Source organism: Lampetra fluviatilis, chromosome 15 (assembly GCF_964198595.1).
Source record: "Lampetra fluviatilis chromosome 15, kcLamFluv1.1, whole genome shotgun sequence".
NCBI lineage: Eukaryota > Metazoa > Chordata > Hyperoartia > Petromyzontiformes > Petromyzontidae > Lampetra > Lampetra fluviatilis.
Genome location: NC_136289.1, coordinates 14,699,132 through 14,720,759, shown reverse-complemented (window position 1 = coordinate 14,720,759; position 21,628 = coordinate 14,699,132). Strand labels below are relative to the sequence as shown.

The 21,628-nt window shown below is 56.0% G+C and overlaps 1 protein-coding gene across 1 annotated transcript; it reads right to left on the bottom strand.

Moving 5' to 3' along the window:
* Window positions 1-836: 836 nt before the first annotated feature.
* On the bottom strand, window positions 837-16,517 carry LOC144936075 (uncharacterized). The gene is made up of 10 exons (XM_078862890.1): window positions 16,244-16,517; window positions 11,938-12,086; window positions 7,943-8,032; window positions 6,627-6,926; window positions 6,040-6,324; window positions 5,092-5,289; window positions 4,574-4,639; window positions 4,398-4,454; window positions 4,164-4,235; window positions 837-3,279 (listed from the first exon to the last, which is right to left on the bottom strand). The coding sequence occupies exons 3-10, from the start codon at window positions 7,986-7,988 to the stop codon at window positions 3,137-3,139; spliced, it is 1,167 nt and encodes a 388-aa protein (XP_078719016.1). The 5' UTR covers window positions 7,989-8,032; window positions 11,938-12,086; window positions 16,244-16,517; the 3' UTR covers window positions 837-3,136.
* Between the last annotated feature and the right edge of the window lie 5,111 nt (window positions 16,518-21,628).

Here is a 21,628-nt window from a genome sequence, read left to right as displayed (position 1 = left end):
CACGGACAGTGGTGAACCCACTTGGTACCGCTGAGCGGACAGAGTTTGCGGGGCAGGGCGGGGGAGATTTCAGAATCGACTCCCATTGTTTCAGATGCCGTGCCGGGAGATCGAATCGAACCGGAGACCTCTGGGTCGCAGGTCCAGGCACGTGCTGCTCACCATTACTCCAGCACTGCCGCAGCTTGATTCGTTTCTCAGGGCAAGCGTTCATTTTTATTGTTGGGCATTCATATATTAGCGTGCGGCAAACCGGTAACAGCAGGGCTGGGAATGTGAATAAATGGCTGGGGAACTCATCAATGATTCCTCACACCCCCCACTAGATCTGAGGAGGAGGTTGTCTCGTGTGCCTATGGGTGTCTGTGCGTGTTGTGGGTCTCTGAACGTGGCTGTAGGTTTATGTGGATTTCTGTGCGTGCCTGTGGGTTTTTTTGGGGTCTCTGTTCGTGTCTGTGGGTATCTGAGCGTGGTTGTGGTTTTTTTGTGGGTCTCTGTTCGTGTCTGTGGGTCTCTGTTCGTGTCTGTGGGTCTCTGTTCGTGTCTGTGGGTTTCTGTTCGTGTCTGTGGGTCTCTACGCGTGTCTGTGGGTCTCTGAGCGTGGTTGCTTCTGGGGGTCTCTGTGTGTCTGTAGGTCTCTGAGCGTGTCTGTGGGTCCCTGTGCGTGTCTGTGGGTCTCTCTGTTAGTCTAGGGGTCTAGCTGTGAGTGAAATACTACGGCAAAATAAAAGATAAATCCTTGATTCCTCCCGGCACGCAGTCGGTCGGGTTTAAATTCCCACTCTCACCGCGGCTTCCCGGCCCATAACCACCGCAGGGAAAGCGAGAGGGTGGGGGGAGGCCCTCGTCTACCCGGGGATTGCGCCTGGCTGATGGTGGTGGCGGTGGTGACGATGGTGAGTAAGAGACCACGCCGTCGCCCCGGTTGTTGTCCGTACAGCGCACCTTGTTGTATGTACAGTCCACGTTTATAAAGGCTTCTCTTTCATTTGGCATGAACGTCGTGAGCGATGTCATACAGTAGTACACAGGTAACTCGCGGAGTAACACTGATCTCGAGATGTAAGATACACCGTGCGTGTGCGCGCGCGCCTCAGTGCACCTAGCCTGGCACCAGCGCTGTGGTGTACGTGTCGTGTGTGTTTATATATATACACGTGTGATTAAGTAAATCGGCCACGGCTAACATCAAGGCCGAGTGATATCTTAACCGGTTATTTAGGCCTCGCTTATATGGACTCAGCCTTAAATGAGTGTCGTGTGTGGTGTGTAAACATCATAACTGGGGTGACAAAGGCGGCCCGGGCGTAGTGTTGGCCATAGCATCCCCTCGTGTGTCGTATCGGCCTCAACAGGGTGTCTCGGTGACAGCACTTGCCCCGACGGGCCGTGTAGGCTACACGGGGGGTCTTTGTCTGTGCGAGTGCAACACAATGCGCATTCCGTGCCGCGCGGTGTCGCTCTCGTCACGCGAGTCCACGGCCCCGGCGAGTCTCGCGCCCGCGGTGGTGGGTGAAGTCTCGCGTGGTCGCCAATCGCATCGTCTTCGTGGCCAACGAGAGGCGGGGAGACGGGTGCAGGCTTGTCGCCTCTGCGGTGGGAGTCACATCCAGACCTGGGCAGCGAGTCGCCTGTTCGCGGCACGAGAGACGCTCGCCTCTGCCGAGTATCCCCGCTGCCTTGTCGGTGTCGAGGGACGATGGCGCCGTTGCGTCCGAAGTCTGACCGAAACGAACGTTCGTAGAGAACGTTGGATGATTATAACCTACAGCGAGACGTGTAATTTGGTGGTGTTGGTGGTGGTGCTGCTGCTGCGTTGGCAGTGGTGCACAAGCACAATCAAAACATCAACACGTTCGTCAACAATAACACTGTGGCCTTATCAAGAAAAATATTCAACAGGCGATGGCCCTTCTTCATAGGACATAGAGAGAGAGAGGCCAGGGAAGAGAGGTGACGACAAGAGGGGGGCGGGGGGGACTGCGCGTGTATACACAGTGGGCCCTGGGGAGAATTACATTTCAAACCATGTTTCGTGATGAAACCAGCTATTAAATGGGCATCGCTATAGTTGCACTTATCGTAGCTATTGATTAACGCACAGTATTTACGGCTAAATAAACAAATTTATATTCAAGGTGAAAATATGCAATGCTGCAGGCACGATCAACCGAGCAATGCCTTCATCCTGGGTCCAGTCACCATGAAACACAATGTCAGCTGCCCTGATTCCTCAGGTGGAGAATTACAGAATCTATGGTAAATTATTTTAGAATAACCCCTGAAATAATTACGTTATTTTAGATCTCCACTCAAACTTACGCGGGGAGACACTCCCCTAACGATTACCACCCTGGTGTACATTCCACATTCCTATGGCAGGTAAATAGCACGTAAAACCACCCGAATAGGCGTGCGTGTCCGTTCGAGTTGACCCGAATCTACGAGAGTTGACTCGAGTTGCTCTGATTCCTCCGCCACCTCGGGTGGAGTTGATGGGAACTACAGTTGCCGCAGTCGCTCCCACGAGTCGCCGAGCTGCTCAAGTTCCACTCGGGGCAGTTGATTTGCTTGTCAAGTAATTCGGTCAATACCGCGTTGCTGGCAACATCAATCGGTGATTGGTAGCCACAGAAACTAAATGTCGAATTCTGTGTTGCCAGCGGCTCTGAATCCTGGGCCAGACGGTTCAGGCCGGCGAGCGAACTCTGGCCACACGACCCTGAGCTGCAGACCTCCAACTCTCGGGGGCTGATCAACCTGACGGAAGCATTCCGTCTCGGATCACGGAACCTCGGTCTCACGTTCACAACAACAACAACACCCACACGCCACGCACCGCGGCCGCATCGCCTCGCCACACCGACAACGTCTCATGGCACAGCGACCGCGTGTCAGTCCGTGACTGACCGCCGCTCAGGCCGAGCGAGCGATGTGCGCGCTGACACTGCGAGGGGGATGTCTGCTTGGTCCAGGGACTTGCGGGAAGAGGGGTGGAGGCTCCGCGTCTGCGCGCCCGTCGCTCCCCGCATGCACGCATCAACCCCTTCCCGTCCACGTCTCCCGCAAAATAAAATAATCTCCGCGACCCCCCCCCCCCCCCCATTGGCCACCGGGAGGCGCTGCGGGTCACGCGTCACAGGGGCTCGGGCAGCTTGAAGCCGCTCAACTCGTCGTAGGCCGGGCTCTCCGGGCAGCCGCAGCCGCTCACGATGACGGCGGCGATGGAGTCGGAGGTCGCGGGAGTGGCCCCTGGTGGCGGTGGCGGCGGCGGTGGCACTGCGCACGCGGGAGGCCGTGAGCGCGTTAGCGACCGTGGCGCGCACCGCGCTGAAGAAGCCAACCCCAACTCGGCCTTCTCACACGGCTCACGCGGACTACTGTGCTCGCAATGAGCGCAGTGTCTGTCTGGTGGTACTCGTGAAACGTGTACCACCACATCTCCATCTTCCCTGATCCCCACTCCTCTACCATCAAAAAGCACATTCACCAATAACACCGTGGCCTTAACATTAATATATAATGCGCGACGTTTCGGGCAATGGCTCTTCTTCATCGCACATAGAAGACATTGCCCGAAACGTCATCCATTGTGAGAGAGGGGAGGGAGTGTGGAGCAGAAGGGAGAGGGGCTAGGAAGAGGTTTGGGGCTAGGGTGGTAGAGGGAGCTGGGCTGGGGTGGTAGAGGGAGGTTGGGGCTGGGGTGGTAGAGGGAGCTGGGCTGGGGTGGTAGAGGGAGGTTGGGGCTGGGGTGGTAGAGGGAGCTGGGCTGGGGTGGTAGAGGGAGCTGGACTGGGGCGGTAGAGGGAGCTGGGCTGGGGTGGTAGAGGGAGGTTGGGGCTGGGGTGGTAGAGGGAGCTGGGCTGGGATGGTAGAGGGAGCTGGGCTGGGGTGGTAGAGGGAGCTGGGGCTGGGGTGGTAGAGGGAGCTGGGCTGGGGTGGTAGAGGGAGGTTGGGGCTGGGGTGGTAGAGGGAGCTGGGCTGGGGTGGTAGAGGGAGCTGGGCTGGGGTGGTAGAGGGAGCTGGGGCTGGGGTGGTAGAGGGAGCTGGGCTGGGGTGGTAGAGGGAGCTGGGGCTGGGGTGGTAGAGGCAGGTGGGGGCTGGGGTGGTAGAGGGGTTGGGGTGGAGGGGAGGGTTGTACGGGGCGGGGCTAGGGAACTGACCTGCAGCCCCGGGCAGGGGTCGCTTCATGACCTCGTACACGGTCAGCTCGTGCGTCTCGCCCGCGCGCTTCCCTGTGCGGCACGCGCGGCGGAGGGTCAGGGTCAGAGCGACGTTCACGATTCTCAGCGTACCACGGGACAAGCGTGGAATCCCGTGCGTGAGCATCGATTTGGGGGATTAAGGACCGAATTGAAGACGACGACGTAACGAAGATGGTGATGAGGATGTCTCACCGTTTCCTTTCATCACGTTGTCGATGTTCTCGTAAATCGGGTTGTGCTGCCCGACATCTGAAACACACGTGGAAACCCCCTCGCTATCGAGTCCTCGAGTCCGTGAGCAACTTGGCCAATGAGTCTGTGAGTCTGTGAGCGAATTGCCCGTGAGTGAGTTTGTGCCCTGCCCTCACCTCTGCCGTCTGGAGCTCGTCCCATAGACTCGTACGCGTTGTCTAGGTTCAGTTCCCCCGTAGCGTCTAGGCGTGGCAAGGGCGGGGACAGCAGAACAATACATTAAATTAGTGTAATTAAAGTTAGATTTAAAGCTTTCGTGACTGCAGGGATTCATATTCTTGGTTATTTCGGTAAAGTCACGTAGAAGGGAAATAATAAAACAAAAAATATATAAAACAATAAAAATTCTCACGACGTTTCGACTGCAACACAAGCAATCATCATGAGGTGTGAAATCCACGGCAATAAATGTATGTTTTAGTGGAATTAATTAACATTTTCACTTGTAACTTCCCTTGAGACAGAACATCGCATCCGATCTGCGTTGGAAAGGGCTATTGACAGAAACGGGGTATTGACGAATGCGTCGAGGGTTTGTTTCTTCTTCTTCGTCTCTCATCTGCAAGTCTGTCCAGCAGTGCGTCGATTGAAACATTGACGCGTCCACAGCGAGCACGGCCAGGCCTTGCCGCACCTTTCTCATCGCGGTGGTGGCGGCCGCGCCGCGTGAGGAGGCACGCGGTGAACGCCACGGCCGCCACGAGGCAGCAGGCGGCGAGCATCGAGAAGAGCGCGAGCTGCATCACTTGGCCGCGCACCTCCAGCATGCTCGTGGGGGTCGGGAACGGCACCGTCGTCACGTTGATGCACGCGGGGAGCGAGTTGCTCTTGCCTGGTAGACGGGGGGGGGGGGGGGGGGGCACACGGGGAGGTCGGCGAGGCACACAAAGAAAGACACCGGGATGATGGGATCGGTCTGCAAAGCGAGACGCGGGGGGGGGGGGGAGACACCGCGGCCACGGGAAGCAGACGTGGAGCGAAATGCATCGACAGGGAGACGCGAAAAGGCGCGGGGAGGCGCGGGGAAAGACGAATAGACACCGGAGACGCGGGAGACGCGGAGCGCGCGAGGGTTAATGAAGCGCTCGATGCGCGCTGATGACGGCGGCACGGCTCGACATTGATTCGTGGCGAGTGCGAGAGAAGTGCGGCCGCTGGCCGCGTTTATGGCCTCAGCCACCGGGTTAGCAACGCGGCCCCGTGAAGAGCGAACGCCTCTTGGGACGAGGGTGGAGTGCGGTGTCGATGTTGTTATCAGTGATGGTATTCGCGATGGTTGTGGTGCACGGCATCGCCACTTAGTGGCGAACGGCGACTGTGATACTGTCTTATTGTTGTTACCCTCGTCTGCTGGGTGAAGGTGGATATCATTCGTGGTGGCATTGTGTTGGTGATGGTATTGTGTTGGTGATATTGTTGTAGGGTGGAGTTGGCCATACATCCCAATATAGGACCGCAGCGCTTGGCCAATTGTTAGCCGCAACGGCTTTGGCTGCCTTTTCCCACGCCTCTATATTTTTTGTAATTCTATTTTACATGAGACTGCGGGGGGCGGTGGCGGTGGATGCTAAGCGTTGCTCACCATCCTTGTTGACGCAGTACTCCGACGTGTGCTTGGACAGCCCGTTGACGGAGCACGTGTAGAGGCCCAGGTCCTGGAAGCTCACGGCCAGGATGGTGATGTTGCTGCCGTCCTCCGTCAGCCTCGAGGGGGGCACGCGATTCCCCTTGAACCACCACACGAAGGTGGGCACCGCGCGCGAGAACTGCAGGGCGCGAGCGCTCCCCTGGCAGGAGAGCACCAAACTGCGTCCGAGCGTCACGGCGCCGTGCGGCTCTGCGCGCAGCACCACGTCCGCCAAGCACGCTGCGCGGGGTGGGGGGGCGAGAGAGGGGGGGGGGTCTCTGTGTGAGTTGACTGGTCTCTAAATAAATCCTCTGATTTCTGTGAGTCTATGATTCTCGATGTGCGTCTGTGGGTCTCTGCATGAGCCTTTGGATGTCTTTGCTAGTCTGCGGTTCTCTACGTGAATGCATGGGTCTCGACGTGTGTGCGTGCGTCTCTACGCGACTTCTAGTCTACAACTCTAGTCTCTTTCTGCATGCTAGCATGGATGAGAGTTTGACTCGACCAGTCGTTGTTGTGACCGATGACGACGCGGTGCGCACCGGGTCTCACGACGAGCTCCACCTCGCGCCTCTCCGCGCCGCCGGGCATCTCGAAGAGGAGCGAGCCCGTGTCGCTCGACTTGAGGTCGCGCAGCTCCAGCGAGCAGCTGCTGGGCGGCGCCTGTCGGAACAGGGTGCGCGCCGCGAACTTGACGCTCGCGTCCGCGTGGCCGTTGCAGACCGGGTGGTGCGGGATCCACTTCCACGTCACCTCCGTGAAGTTGGGCCGCACGGCGCAGTCCAGCGTCACCGACAGGCCCTCGGCCGCCACCACCTGCTCCGGCTTGCTCCAACAGCAGCCTGGTGGGGACGGGGGGGGGGTTGGCCCGAGGGCCGTCACGACCACCACACGCAGCCGTTCGCGTGTTCCTGCGACTCTGCCTTGTAACACTCCGTATCTCTCTCGGGCTAGGGCGAGTGATAACGACTCAGCATATTCGCCAATAACACGTGTGTGTGGCCTTGCAAGGAAACTATATACTGGGCTATTTGTCGTTTTGGGCAATGGTCCTTCTCTTAGAGTTACGTCCTCGGCAGACGTCTTACAGGAAGACGCAACCCAATTTACTTACGGGCAGCTCTTATCTTTAGCTAAACGTCTAATAGTGTGTGTGCGTCTCGTGCTGTCAAACACACGCTTGGAGCCTCATTGATTTGTACCAAACGTTTAAGCTGTTTCACTGATTCCTATGGCACTCCCCCATGGGACATTCCCTGCATTTCGACAAACGTTTGTGCGGAGCGCGTCAAGGGCACTGCCACGATACGTGATTAAGGCACAATAACAACAGCATAACGTGTGTTTACAATGGGCAACGTTGCTGGCAATAGAAAGCGACGTTTTGGGCGATGACCCTTCTTCATAGCGCGTGGGTCATGAGTCGCACCGCATACAGGAGGCTGACGGGGCTCGCCCTGAACGTAAACACGCGCACGCGACTGGGGGCGGTGTGGGGGGAGGCGGGGGGTGGGAGACGACGCGAGGGGGGGGGGGCTGTGTTGGGTGGGGGGCGTTCGGGAGTAGAGGGCGCTCAGCGCAATAAGCGACGCGCTCGTCTTCCGGTCAAGAGTGGGAGAAGGGAAACGGCCGGTGGCTGTCGGAGATGTCCCGACAAGAGCTCGATGAGATTGACGGCAGTGATGGCGAAACGGTGACCCGTTGATGCTGCTACCGATGATGGTAGTAGTGGTGGTGCTGATGATGGTTATGAAGGGCGTTGGTATGGTGATGCTGCTCTGAACATCCGATTCGACTATTGCGTGGGAAGCGATTCGGATGATAAACATTCACTTGGGGGAGGGGTCGTGGCGCTCACCTGAGCCGAGGGCTCCCATGACGAGCAGGACCCACAGAGGCGCCATTTGCCTGGGATCCAACCGGTTGCCTCCAAACTCCGCGGCTTCACCTAGACACGAGGGTAGACACGAGGGTAGACACGAGGGTAGACACGAGGGTAGACACGAGGGTAGACACGAGGGTAGACACGAGGGCAGACACCAGCAGGGTTAGAGCAGCGGGTGGAGACGCGGATTTACTCGGGTATCGTACCAGGTTCGGTGTAAGAATCTACTCATGTTACTTGAAAGCCCTTTCTCAATCCACCGCTGGATGAAAGCCTCCCCGCGTGTTGGTCGTGGGAGTTGATAAGTTACACAAACGCGCGGCCACACACACCCACACTATGCAGTGCTCCAGCGAGCGCGTGGCTGTGCCGTCGTGAGAAGTCCAATCAAGGGCGGAGCGAGTGCATGCCGGCTCACGAAATCTTCGCTGCTTTAGATAACGGGCACAGTTGCCGTGTTCTCTGTTGGTTAACTCAATTCTGCATGCAGAGACGGGCACGGTGGGTAACTGAACAGTAAAACGATGTCACATCATAAAAACAATGATGCAAACTCGTAGCGCGCTGCCACCGTTGCACAGAATTCAATCGCTCGACGCTCTTGCAGAGAGAGAAAGGACAAATCAGAGAAAGAGAGAGGACGGCTCAGAGAGAGAGAGGACGGCTCAGAGAGAGAGGACGACTCAGAGAGAGAGAGAGGACGACTTAGAGAGAGAGGACAATTAAGAGGTGCCACGAGGAGGATCCACGGACGAGCGGGAAGGCGGCAGCTGCAGTAGCCACGTGGAGTCTAAACGCGACCTTCTCGAAAGGCGCCGTACAGAGAAGAGCGCGCGTCTTTATTTGAGAGAGGCGCTACAACAGGTCTCTGTGTGCCAGTCTGCGCCTCTTTACGTGTAGTTGGGTATCTGTGTGCGCCAATGATATACAAGGTGGATTTGCTTTTGTATGTATACACACACAGTACTACACTGTGTGTGTATACATAGAAGATCGTTTACTAAAGAAGGCCTTGAGGCTGCCTGCACGTGAACGGGGGCAGAGAATCGACCGCACGACGGGCTGGGAAGGGGAGTTCAGGATTGAGTGGGGGGTGTCAGCGGTCCGGAACGAGCGACCTTCCACCGAGAGGTGGTCGCCTGGGGTAGGGGGGGGTGCTAGGATGAGGCCCCCCCCCCCCAAGACGTTTCTACAGAAACCGCCGCGCGTGTGGGGGCCGCCAAAGGCCGTGGCGAGGCCGTGGCGAGTCCGGGGTTTCCACTCGTCACGCCCTGCCCTGTCCAGGAGTCGCTGCGAGATAAGAGGCGGACTCGCTGTTTATTAACTCGTCGCGTGAATCGGGCGAGGTTATTTGTTCTAAGAATTTGGGGGGAAATTTACTCCGAGATGTTCATCGAAGTGAATTCCAAATTGCAGCAGTGCGAGGGAGGAAGCGGAACGAGACGTGAGGCGACCTGCAGTGTGGTGAGTGAGTGGGTGGGTGAATTCGTGTGTTGTTTTAGCTGCATTATGGCGAATCCATGAATGAGTGGGAGAACGAGTTACGAATGGGTGAGTGAGTGGGCGAGCGTATGAATGGGTGAGTGTGTGTGGTGTTTAGACGTGTAGCATGGTGAATGAGCGGGTGGCTTGTTTTGACCTGCAGTGTAGTGGTGGTTGGTGGAGGTGGATGGTGGTGGTTGAACACCCAGTGTGGTGGTGGTGGATGGTGGTGGTTGAACACCCAGTGTGCTGGATGAAACGATGACAGTGAAGTTTGGTACAGGCCTCGCTGTTTTCTCGACATTGGAGGAAAATTCCACGAATCAAATTCTCGGGCACGGTGGCCACGGTCGTAGCGCGTTGTGGTGGCGACTGCAATTGGGAAACGTGCCGATGTATCCGACGTCTCGAGCACCAAACAGCGGGACACGCGGGCGTCTGCGTCTCACGCGGTTCGCGTGGGTGCCACGGTTCCCGGCAGCCGGGCCGAGTTAGCGGCGTAACCCGGGGCAGGTGTCAGACGCCCAGCCCCTGCCTCCCCGCGCGTGAGAGCCGGAGAGAAAAACAAGGGCGTGATCCCCCTCCCCCCTTCTCCCCCCACAAGCAATAACAACACCAGCAACACCAGCAACACCAGCAGCACCAGCAGCACCAGCGCCAGCAACATTCAAGACAATGATCCCCCGTGTGACCTTAACATACCGTTGGGGCAAGTTCTGTTTGCGAGCACCTATGAAGGCCAACACGGCACACGATGAGGTGGGTAGTCGCCACCTCGCACGGCCGCATTTGTCTCCCTAATGGCGATTTTTACACACTGCACCAGGTGCTCATTTGAGGTTGAGTCGACCAAGGAGAGGCCCAGGACCAGCTCAGATAATCGTTACTGGTGTTGGCCTTGAGCAGGAATCGAACTTGGGTGGCCGGGTTCGTAGCGCTGCGGCCAGCACTATTACCACCAACCACAACCGCCATTCGCCACGAAGTGGTGGTGACCTCACCACGGCGCTTGTGCCAGGCTATGTGCACGTTAAGGCCACGTGAAGTGTCGAACGCCCGTCGGCAGAAAGTCACAGGGCAGACCCACAACCATCATCACCGTCAGCAGCACCACCACCATCAACCCTGCCCCACCCATGCACTCCCTTTCCAATGACTTCAGTGATGATTGCGCCCTACTGCTTCCTGCGCCGTGCAGTTCTTCTTTAGGAACACCTCGCCACATGCACCACGCCGACCCCAAAATACCCGGCCGGAAGCACCCGGGCTGACGCGACGGGGCGCCTGTCAGCGTGGCGAGTGGGAGACTCGGGGGTCACTCAGGGCCACTCGCTCAAGGTCACCTCCAACCCCCCCCCCTCCCCCGTGACGCCCCCTCGCGGGACCCTCCAAGTGTGCAGACCCCGTTAACGCCACGCGCTGTTGCCTCTGCGACTCAGATATCAGCGGGGTCAGATCTTGGGAGGCTTAGAGAGGGGTGGTGTTGGGGGCGCAGTGTGGGCTAACGCAGCCCGAACAGCAGAGGGATAGCAAGGGGCCCGTCTGGGGATACAGGAGGTCACCTGGGAGTAACGGGGAGCCAAGGGGAACCAGGACGAGTGTCAAATTCATGACTCAGAATGAACATCAAATTCCCCACCCCAGTCGTGTTCAAGTCGCGTTATGGAGCCAGAGTTGGGCAGAGACGTGAGATGCGCTCCTAGGTTTGAGAGAGAGAGCCCAAGAGATCAAGATAGATGCGCTTAACACGGCCTGATGATAATTACATTAAAACACATTCGGGTGACCAGACGTCTCGCCTTTAGAGTGGCTCTCTAGCGCTCCCTCAAGCGGAGGCCCTTCTGCCAGAATTGGCATGAGTCGGCACTTGCAGGACTGTGCCTTTGTCTAGTACCCTTCAGTGCACAGTGCAACGCGGGTTCATGTAGAGGCTCAACGCAGCTGCATCCGTACGGAAACCATCGAATTTATGGACACGACCCTACCCAGGACAGGTCCCAGTCAGAGGCAAATTCCAGACACACGCGGAGTTTGGTTAAACAGTCGCGAGCGGGAGGAGGCTCTGAGTAAATCTCCCGGAATGCGCCCGATCTCGTCTGGGTCTCGGAAGCTAAGCAGCCTTGAGCCTGGCTAGGACTCGGATGAATGTGACTCCCGCTGTGCACACACGCAGGGTGCTGTTATAGGGCTGCTGTGCCGTCGGCATCAGACGGCACAGCAGCCAGATCCATTGCTGAACTGTACTGCTCTCTGCACCCCACGCATTCGCTCCTCCGCCTTCACCGCTTGCAATGACCACCGTGATGAACTACAATCAACCACCCCCCACCCCCATGACCCGCACGGCGTGGGGCTTGTTTGAGGCCTTCATTCAGCAGTGGAATAAGCAAGACTCCTGATGATGATGGTGATGATGATGATGGTGATGATGATGGTGATGGTGGCAATGTGTTGGGTAATGTCCCGTTAGGTTGTGGACAGCTCACCCGTGCGTCGGCTTGCGCTTCACTCCTCCCGGCTGTCCTGCTCAGCCGTCCCTGTGCGGGGTGGCTACTGGCGAAGGGCCGGCCGTTAAACGTCGGACGTCGAGTCGCGAGGCAGCCACGGGTTAGTGAGCACGCGGAGTCGGCAGAGTCTGCGGGGCGGACGAGAGAGGCAATCAGCTGGGGCGAGGCGACGACGCGATCCGGAGAGCGCCGCTGCACTCCCCTGCGAGTGGAGTGGGGGGGGGATGGGAGTGGGAGGCGGCGGTGGGGGCGGGGAGGAGGTGAAGCGCTGCCGCTCGGCTGGAGCTGTCAGGGTAGTCGGACTGAGTCCGCGCGGGGCCAATTGAGGAAGAGGAATTTCCGTGGACGGCCACACGCGTGAAGAAGCGACGACGCGGTGAGCAAACAGTTTAGTCTGGACGTGTAAACAAAGACGGACGGACGCCCTCGCCCGGGGGGGGGGCGGTGTGTCCAGGGGGCGGGGAGGGGGGACGCGGCTGCCGCCCACGGGGGGGGGGAGGGGGCGAAGGGGCCCAGGACGTGAGAGCTCGCGGCCGGAGTTGTCGAGACCGATGACGAGGTTCACCTCGTTCGCCCACAAACATTGCTGCATCGTCAGTGTCAACGGCAGCAGCAGCAGTAACAGCAGAAATAACAACAGCAGCGAAAGCATCAGCAGCACTAATAACAGCGTCATCTTCATCAGCAGCAACATCAGTAAGATACCCTGTATCGCTAGTGTCATTATCACCAGCAGCAGCAGGAGTAGCAGTGTTATCATCATTAATAGAATCATCGTCATAACGATCGTAATCATCACGATCTTCATCACTAGAATCAGTAACAACATCGGTGGCGGTGTCATCGTTATCATCACAATCATCGTGATCATCATCACGATCATCGTGATCATCATCACGATCATCATCATTAACCCTCCCGAGGATAAGAGCTTTTAGAAGCAAGAGAATCACGCCGGAAGTTGGAGTCAGCAGCGAGCGAGGAGGAGGGAGGGGGGGTCGTGGTGGAGGGGGGGAAGTGGGGGGAGGAGTGGTGAGGGGGGGGTAGTGGTGGAGGGGGCGGGGCAGTGGTGGGGGGGGGCAGTGGGGGGGGGGTCTGTAGCAAGGATGGGGCTGGGGGGGTGTGCACGGTGGTTGCCGAGTGAAGTGGTGGAGGGGGTGGGGGCGAGTGGAGGCGGGGGGGAGGAAATGTAGCTGGATGTGTAATTTTTTGTATTCGCGGGATCGATGCACGGAGCTGCGGATAAGAGCCGTGATGGAGCCCTCGCTCGGTGGGGCGAGATGTCGACACTCTCACCCAGCTCCGAGAAACACTCGCACTCCTACACACACAGGCAAAGATCCCCCTTATAGCCTTCACAGGCTGTTGCGGCAAGTGCTGTTAGCGAGCACCTATGAAGGCCGGCACGGCACACGAGGGGATGGTTGTCCAGCACCACGCCCGGTCGCCTTTGTCTCTCGTCAGTACTCGTTTTTGAGGCTGAGTCGACCTAGGGGAAGCCCAGGGACGATTCAGATAATCGTCACTGGTGTTGGCCGTGAGCAGCGCGCTGTTTATCCCAAAAAGCCTCACGGAGTCTCCAGGCTCTGTTTGAGGCGGTCCTGCAAATTGTATGTTTGGCCGCAGAGAAGTCCCACATATACAAGGAAAATGTCATTCAAAGCTCCGCACAGATTGATTTAATAATCCGTTAAAGTAGTAAACCAGGCACAACCCTGCTTAGTTTCCGAGATATGACGATATGGTGGGCAATCAGGATTATGTGATCGGAGGCGATGATGATGAATTGATGTTGATGATGATGTTATTTAATTGATGTTGTTGATGATGTTGGAATGTATGTTGATGATGATGTTATTGAATTGATGATGTTGCTGATGTCCTACCACATGCCAAAATGTCAGCGAGATTATTGATCTAAAACATCAATGTGGCAGGACTCTCTTTAAACACAATCTTGAGCCTCCGTTAGAATTTCCTGGGTACGATTAAATGCATAGCAGTTGTTGTTGTTGTTAAATGAGTGGGGCGGTGACGTCAGGTGGCAGTGGAAATTCGCAGCAGAGGTAGGGAGGCGGTGATGGTCGAGCTGTCGATGTGGGGGGCGCGGGAGAACGTTTGTGGGGGGGGGGGGTCGCCTCTTGTGGTGTTTGTAGGGGGGCTCAGAGGGGTGCCGTGTAAGCACAAATCGCATTCGGCTCCCATCTCAAGGCTGAGCGCGAGCGCCTCGCTCGGCTCCGATTAAATATTCATGACGACAATGGGGCGAGTGCTGTGAGCGAGCACGTTCCGATATGAGGAAGCCACTGGAGCGATGCACTTGTAAATCATCTCGATTCTAGGTGATGCGTTTTGTCCTCAGTGTTGTTGTCCTTCCCCTGCACCTCCGGTTAGAGCGGTTGGCTACGTACGGTGCGAAAGACGTGGAAACGCCACGGTCGGTTACTCATTTGAGGCTGATTTGACCTATAAGACGTCCCGATAACAGGTTTCAGATAAGGCACAATATGACTGATTTTGGGCATGACCGGGAATTGAACCCAGACGGCCGGTATCGTAGCACAGAGCGCTAACCGCTGCGCCACCGCTCACCTCATGAATGTATATTTAGTATCACACACATGCGGTACACGCACTACATGTTCGACATTCATCATCAGCAGCAGTATCCATGGTGAATCTCCACTGCTGGATGAAGGCCTCCCCCACGCCGTCACCATCCCTCACAATGCATGACTGCTGCCATCCATCTCACTCGCACTTATTCACGAATGTCATTGCTCAATCTCCGCCGTGGTTGTCCTCTTTGGACGCATTCTACCCTTAGCCGCGTCGTCCCATCAGTCCGATACACACGGGTGCGAGGTTAAGGCGCAGCCCTGCAAGTGCCTGCACACGCCACTGCTAGCGGAAGCGCCTGCACTACCGATGGAGCGCGAGTGAGCCCCTCTCTAGACGGTAATTGGCCTCCTCTTCTACGCAGACAAGACTTCTTGGACGACGTGGGAGTGCCCACACTTGACGCCACCGCGCGCGAGCTGGCGATCACAGACTGCGGTGAACCCATGTTCACTGCTGGGGGAGTGGATGTCCAGTCCACGGTCATTGTGGCTGCAAGAAGCCGGCTCCAAGTTTGTCAAATTCTAAAGTTATCCCACGAAAGTTCTCAATTAGGATCTCACTCACAGCAGCAAGCACTGGCCCATATCGGCAGACGAATGACCACGTGTCACTCTTGCAAACGAGAGCCATCCTGGTCTCTTGAGTTCTCGTCTGGATAAACAAAATCAACTCGAAATAACTGAACGCCCTCAGGCACTCATCAGCGCATTCAGTTTACTCACCCAACATCTCACCCCCAACCCCCAACTCATTCACCCACCGCTCATCCACTCACTCACTTATCCACTCACTCGTTCAGTCACTCTAGCAAACGAGACGCATTCTGGTCTCGCCCCGGTCAAACAAAATTAAGTGAAACTTTACTGGGACCCCCAATCACAGGAGGGCACCCAGCATTAGTCAGCGACTGGTGCAGCACAACGCCGCGTGACGCAGAGCCCTCGCGGAGGGGTCCAAACGCATCGCATCAGATTGGCAATTTGCCCCACCCCCCCCCCCCAGATTGAATGATAATGCCCAAAAAAAGATCCCATACTTTCTCAATCAAACAACAAAATCCCCACTGAATATAGACACATTCGCCCGTAACGGGTGGAACCTGGTTTTCTCACTCGGATAACTGATCTATCGGTCACATTGGCACATCTGAGAATAAAACACAAGTTCGGTGGGTGGTGGGGGGGGGGGGGAATCCCACGTTCCTATGACGGGGTATAATGTTATCCATACGACGACCATTGTTGACTTCCCCACAAAGTAGTCTTAATTGTATCGACCCTGGATGGATGATGGGTTGAGTCAACCCCCAACCAGGATTTAAATGGCTTCGTCATGGAATACGACTTCAACACAGCGAGCGAATCCCAAGACGCTGTGCAGAAACAGCAGGCTTGTCGACTTACACTGCAGAGTCAAGAGGGGTGCAGTTAGTTAACGAGTGGGGGGAGGGGGGCATAGGACGCTGTCGGCCCTCGAGTTGAACAGTGGCCGGGAGCTGGCAGCACGGACGGGATGAAGGGGGGAAGGAATTTCGAGACTTTGGGAGTGGGGTAGGCGGGGGAAGTGAGGGAGATTGTGCGACCTTCCCGAGTGAGGGTTCCTTGATTACGCTGCTGCTGCCGCTGCTGCTGCTGCTGCTGCAACGGGGGGGGGGGGGGGGTACCTTAATGAGCGAGACGCTCTGGAGGGAGGCCGTGGAGGACTCGCGGGTGCAGCCGCGTCCAGATGTTGAGCGCGAGGCGTCGCGGAGCGCTGGCCGTGACGGAGTCTCTCTCTGTCTCCCTCTCTCTCTCTCCACCTTCTCTCTCTCTCCACCTTCTCTCTCTCTCCACCTTCTCTCTCTCTCTGTCTCCCTCTCTCTGTCTCCACCTTCTCTCTCTCTCTGTCTCCCTCTCTCTCTCTCTCCACCTTCTCTCTCTCTCCACCTTCTCTCTCTCTCCACCTTCTCTCTCTCTTCACCTTCTCTCTCTCTCTGTCTCCCTCTCTCTCTCTTCACCTTCTCTCTCTCTCTGTCTCCCTCTCTCTGTCTCCACCTTCTCTCTACCTCTGTGGGAGTGCGTGGGGGGAGTCGGTGCGCGAACCCAGACGCGCCGGCGGCTGCGGTCGCGGGCGCGTGCGAGCGACTGCAGCGATAGCAGCCGCGACGCATTCACTGCTCGCAGGTAGCGTGGCACGGCTCGTGCTGGTGGCGGTGCCTGGGGGGAGGGGGGGTGGTGACGTCGCGGCCTCGCTCTGCAGTGTCCTCCCCCCTCTTCCTCGCAGCTCAAACCAACCCCCAGCTCAGCCAAGCCGACGATCTCAGCACCCAACCCTAACCTCGCGCTACTAGACTACGCGCGTGCAGAGAGAGAGAGAATATCTACTCTGGCGACGACTAACGCTTAAATACTTGAGTGTATACACACACGCGCGCGTGGTCGCAACGTGCATACATTCATTCATGCATCCACCCACACGCGCGATATCTCACGAACACAAAAGGAAAATGTGAATGCGTCACGGTGGTTTTGAAGAACTTCTTGTTTCTGGCATTTGCCTCCTCTGATCTGGGCCATGCAGCCGGCCAGCTGGGTCATTATTTAAAGCCGCGGTTTGTACCCAATTCCACATCTTCCTCGCGACTTCCATCACCCCGCACCGCCGCCGCTTCTCCCACGCATCCCTCTGAGTCGTCCCGCACGACGCGTGATCACACGGAGGAGAGAATTCAACGTCGTCGCTTTCCCACTCCTCGTGCCGGTGAACCCGTCCTCGTGAACCATGTTGGGTGCACGCACGAGACCTAAACAAACGAAGTGAAAGAACCTCAAAGGCACCTCGGATTTTCATGGACAATTTGGATGTTCCAAAAAAATCTGCACGAAATCCGATCCTGCTAAACATACAATTCCAATCAACATAACAAGTCGAACTGAAATCATCTCTGCCATGTCGACATCTCCCTGCTCTTGTCTTACTACGCATCTTTCTTTTGCCGACATCTCACATTCCCCTAACACTTACTCCTCTATCGTCTGTGCACATTTTTCTCATTTCGCTTCATCTATATCCCTTACCCATATCTCCTTCATCACATTTTGGCATCTCACTATGAGTTCATTAATTGAATGCGCAGGGGGTGAGGGGTTTGTGACGGTGGGCACAACAAATTCTGAATGAAGGCGCCCCCTCAATGGGGGCCACCACCACCACCACTGCTGCTGAACGGTGCAGTGGCGACTCTTCACCTTGCGACCAGGACCCACCGTGACGCTGATCTGCCCACTGACCATCGCCGTTGCTGCGTCTCAGATGCGGCTGTCATTCTTCCACTGGGGTGGTGGTGGTGGGCGTGCACCTAGCACCCCATTCAAACACAGCTGTTGGAAGTTGCAAGCGAGAATTTATTTTAATCGCTCGAAGCCGGGGTTGGCACCATCCACACCTCCTCCTGATACCGAGGGGAAATGCGTGAGGTTCATCACTGCAGCTCGCACAGCCGCTGGGAACCCAGTCCACACATCCCCAGAAGCCCTGGCTCACTGCAGGAGATCCAGCGACATGAGACAAAGCAGCTGGCCTATTCTCACAATTCACAATTTTTCATCGAACAATTTAACCTGGAAACACCTTTGTAATAACATATTGCGAATACTATTAACAATTATTAAGTTATCCAGTAAAGCCATGCTATGTTCTCTCGGAATATTTATTCAAGAGAGCCCTACCTTGGTTTGTTTTATATTAAGACTAGTTCAGCTAATACACGATGAGTGTTTAGCATTGGGAAGAAACCCACGCCTTGTGCGAGGGGGCAACACTCCATCCCCGTACAGATTGAAACAGACGGCGATGAGTCCACTTGCTGCACCACCCTCTCCTGGGGATCCAGCAGTGTGGTACCTCCTCAACGTCCACGACGACGGAGTTTCACAACATCTGTGTGTGCCGTGACGCACCAACCGTCGCTGCGGCCCCCACGGGGCTGGGCCGCACAGGCCGCCACGAGCGTGGTCACTGCCACCCGGCCATGTGGCTGATCGTCTCCACGGCTATCCAGGGTGCCAGTTGACGCACCCATCGGCAACGCGTCGTGGCACCAATATAACACAAGCACAAATTCCGAGGTCTGAGAATGAGAACGCTAATGGCAGCCTTCGTTCAGAGGTTCGGAGAGCCGAGTGGCGCGGACAAGTGGAGATGAAAACCGCCCTCGACAGCTCGCCGCCACAAGCCACTCGTTCATCGCATCGCCACCCCAATCACCGGCTTCAAGGATCTCTGGTGTCCGCACCTCCAAGTCACAACGAACAAACACTACTGAACACATCCCTCTATAACACCGTGTGTGGCCTTAAAAGGGATCATAATAATATATTATCGACGAACGTATTTTTGGGTCACGTAGATAGGTTTCTTTGAACCTATCTACGTGACTTTACCGAACGACCCAATAATATGAATTCCTGCAGTCACGAAAGCTTTAAGTCAAGATTTCTCGACGAACGTGTTGAGTTTATTGTGTGTGATCGTGCCCCACTGCCAACTCAGTCGCAGCGCCTCCGATCAGCACAGTTGGCTACGCACGGTGCGAAAGAAGTTCAACATACACACATAACATCACCAAATCAATTGTTTCATTTTCAGAACCCCAAGATAATATCCGCAGGTTTGCGGAGCCCTTGTGTGAGGTTTGGGGGGAGGAGTGACACCTCAGTCCACACACCGCCCGTGTGTGCGTCGGGGTGAGCAGGTGAGGAGCGGTGGCGCAGTGGTTTGTGATCCCGTCTCCTGATAGAGCCCTGATCCAGTAGTGGAAATTCCACATTCACGTTCTCTCTCCAAAGCACGCCCACTGTTGACTTCCCCACAAAGTGGTGGTTAGTTTAATTGCCCGGCAGGGATGATGGGCTAATTCTCAACCCTTGCCAGCCGCTCGCTCTACCACTGAACCACCTGGGCGGAGTGCACCTAGCCTGGCACAAGCGCCGGGGTGACGTCACGGGGTTTTACGCGCGCATGGCCGATGCATAGCAGGAGAAATCAAATTTGCGAGGGCATAATCAATGCACGTTAATTATTAAGGGGGCCGCTGCTCGCAGTGGGTTGAGCGCTGCCGTGTAAGTGCAGGTACATAGGGAGAACATGCACTCTCATTACACGCAAAGACAAATACAAAGATCCCCCGTATAGCCTTAACAGATTATTGGAGCAAGTGCTGCCAGCAAACACTTATGAATGTTGGCACGGTACACGATGGGGTGTGTGGCCAACACCAACCCCAGCCGCCTTTGTCTCCCAGAATGGTGATGTTTACACACCATACACGGTACTCATTTAAGGCTGAGTCGACCTAGGGGAGGCCCAGGACCGGTTCAGATAATTGTCACCGGTGTTGTATTGTGAGCGGGAATCGATCTCGGGTCGCCGGGTTAGCTGCGCAGCGCTCCAACCACTGCACCACCGCTCCCCACACGCTCACTTACGCACTCACATGTACACACTCACACGTACATACATACAAACATACACACGTACTACCACACTCACACAATTACACATACTTACTAATCGGCAGGAATTGATGTACTTATGCAATTTGCACTTACATCATTGCTTAGCTTCCCTATACTTTGCACTTTGATCGTGTTTGATACTTTCTGTTGGTGTCACTTTGTGACCCGCCCCTACTGGACATCTGTGAAAAAGAGCTTCATAGCTCATCAGATTCTTCCGGTCTAAACAAAGATTCTGATTCACAACGCCACACTCGTACACGAAAGCAGTCATCAAGCACCCGCACTCACTCATTGATCGCGTAGACCACGCTCTGCGGGCACTGCTGAATCATAATAATAATGGTAACCATGACCATTAACATCATAACCACCGGCAAATCAAGAGCGGAAAGTGATTTTTGTTGCTATGCTCCCTGATTTTCAGTAACTTGTGGCTTGAAAAACGAGTGGGTGAGTGAGCTGATGAGTGGGTGAGTTTGTGAGTGAGTGGATGAATGAGCGGTTGAGTGGTTGTGTGGGTGAGTGGATGAATGAGTGCGAGTGGGTTGGTGGGTGAGTGGGTGAGTGTATAGGTTGTAGTCATATCAAGAATGCAGCAAGCAGAGTGGAATCTTACGAGTCAACATGTAAACAACACGTGCTCGCACCCGCTGACCCTGGAGCTGGACTGATTGGCCCAAGGGTCTCATTGTTATTATCGGAGCCTTCGTTGTGAATCGCTCTGAACAGCGAGCACCGTGTGTACAGGCAAACTGTTTCGTATGAGGCGTCAACCGCAATGCCAGTAACAACAACAATAACCACGATAACGACGACGACAACAACAATACTCGTGCAAACCTCCCCCTTTGATCGCGTTTCCCCACCTTTCCTCGTCACCTCCCCGCCCCCCACTACCCCCCACCCGCCCCTCCGATCGGTGTGCATTACGTGGTTGCTCAGCCTCTGCGACAACTGCGATCGTGCTCTTTGTTGCTGGCCGCTTGGCGTGTTGGGCCTATGGGCACTGCGCGCAGCCATCCTGCATACACTCAACGATGTCCTCCCTCCTCCTCCTCGTGTGCTGCTCGCTGCAAGCAGCACACGTGCCACCATTCCTGGGGAGGGACGGGGGAGGGGGCTTCGCAGAACTTCACGGAGGAAATAACTTGGATTGGAGCTGCCTCGCACTGCGGATGGACCCCACAAAAGCGGTCGACTTTGCAATCTCAGCAGCGGTGCAGCAATCACTATCAGCAGCGGCAGCAGCAGCAACGCCATCAGCAGCTGCAGCAGCATCAACATAAGCATCGTCGTCATCAACAACAGCAGCTGCTGCTTTATCATAACGATCTATAGAAGCGTCAAACATGCATCGTCGTCATGAAGCGACGGAAGGAACGTAGTCACCATGATCAGCAGCAGTAGCAGCAGCATCATCAGCAGCATCATCAGCAGCGGCACCAGCAGCGGCACCAGCACAAGCGGTTGCACGATCATACTCGTTGTCATCGTCAACAGCGACAACAATCAGAGCATCATCATCATCAGCAGCATCATCAGCAGCAGCA

Coding starts and splice junctions, on each gene's coding strand:
- LOC144936075 (XM_078862890.1), bottom strand. CDS start 7,988: ATGGCGCCTCTGTGGGTCCTGCTCGTCATGGGAGCCCTCGGCTCAG. Junction 5,290..6,039: donor GTACTGCGTCAACAAGGATG/GTGAGCAACGCT, acceptor CCCGTCTACCAG/GCAAGAGCAACTCGCTCCCC. Junction 4,455..4,573: donor ACGAGCTCCAGACGGCAGAG/GTGAGGGCAGGG, acceptor CGTGTGTTTCAG/ATGTCGGGCAGCACAACCCG.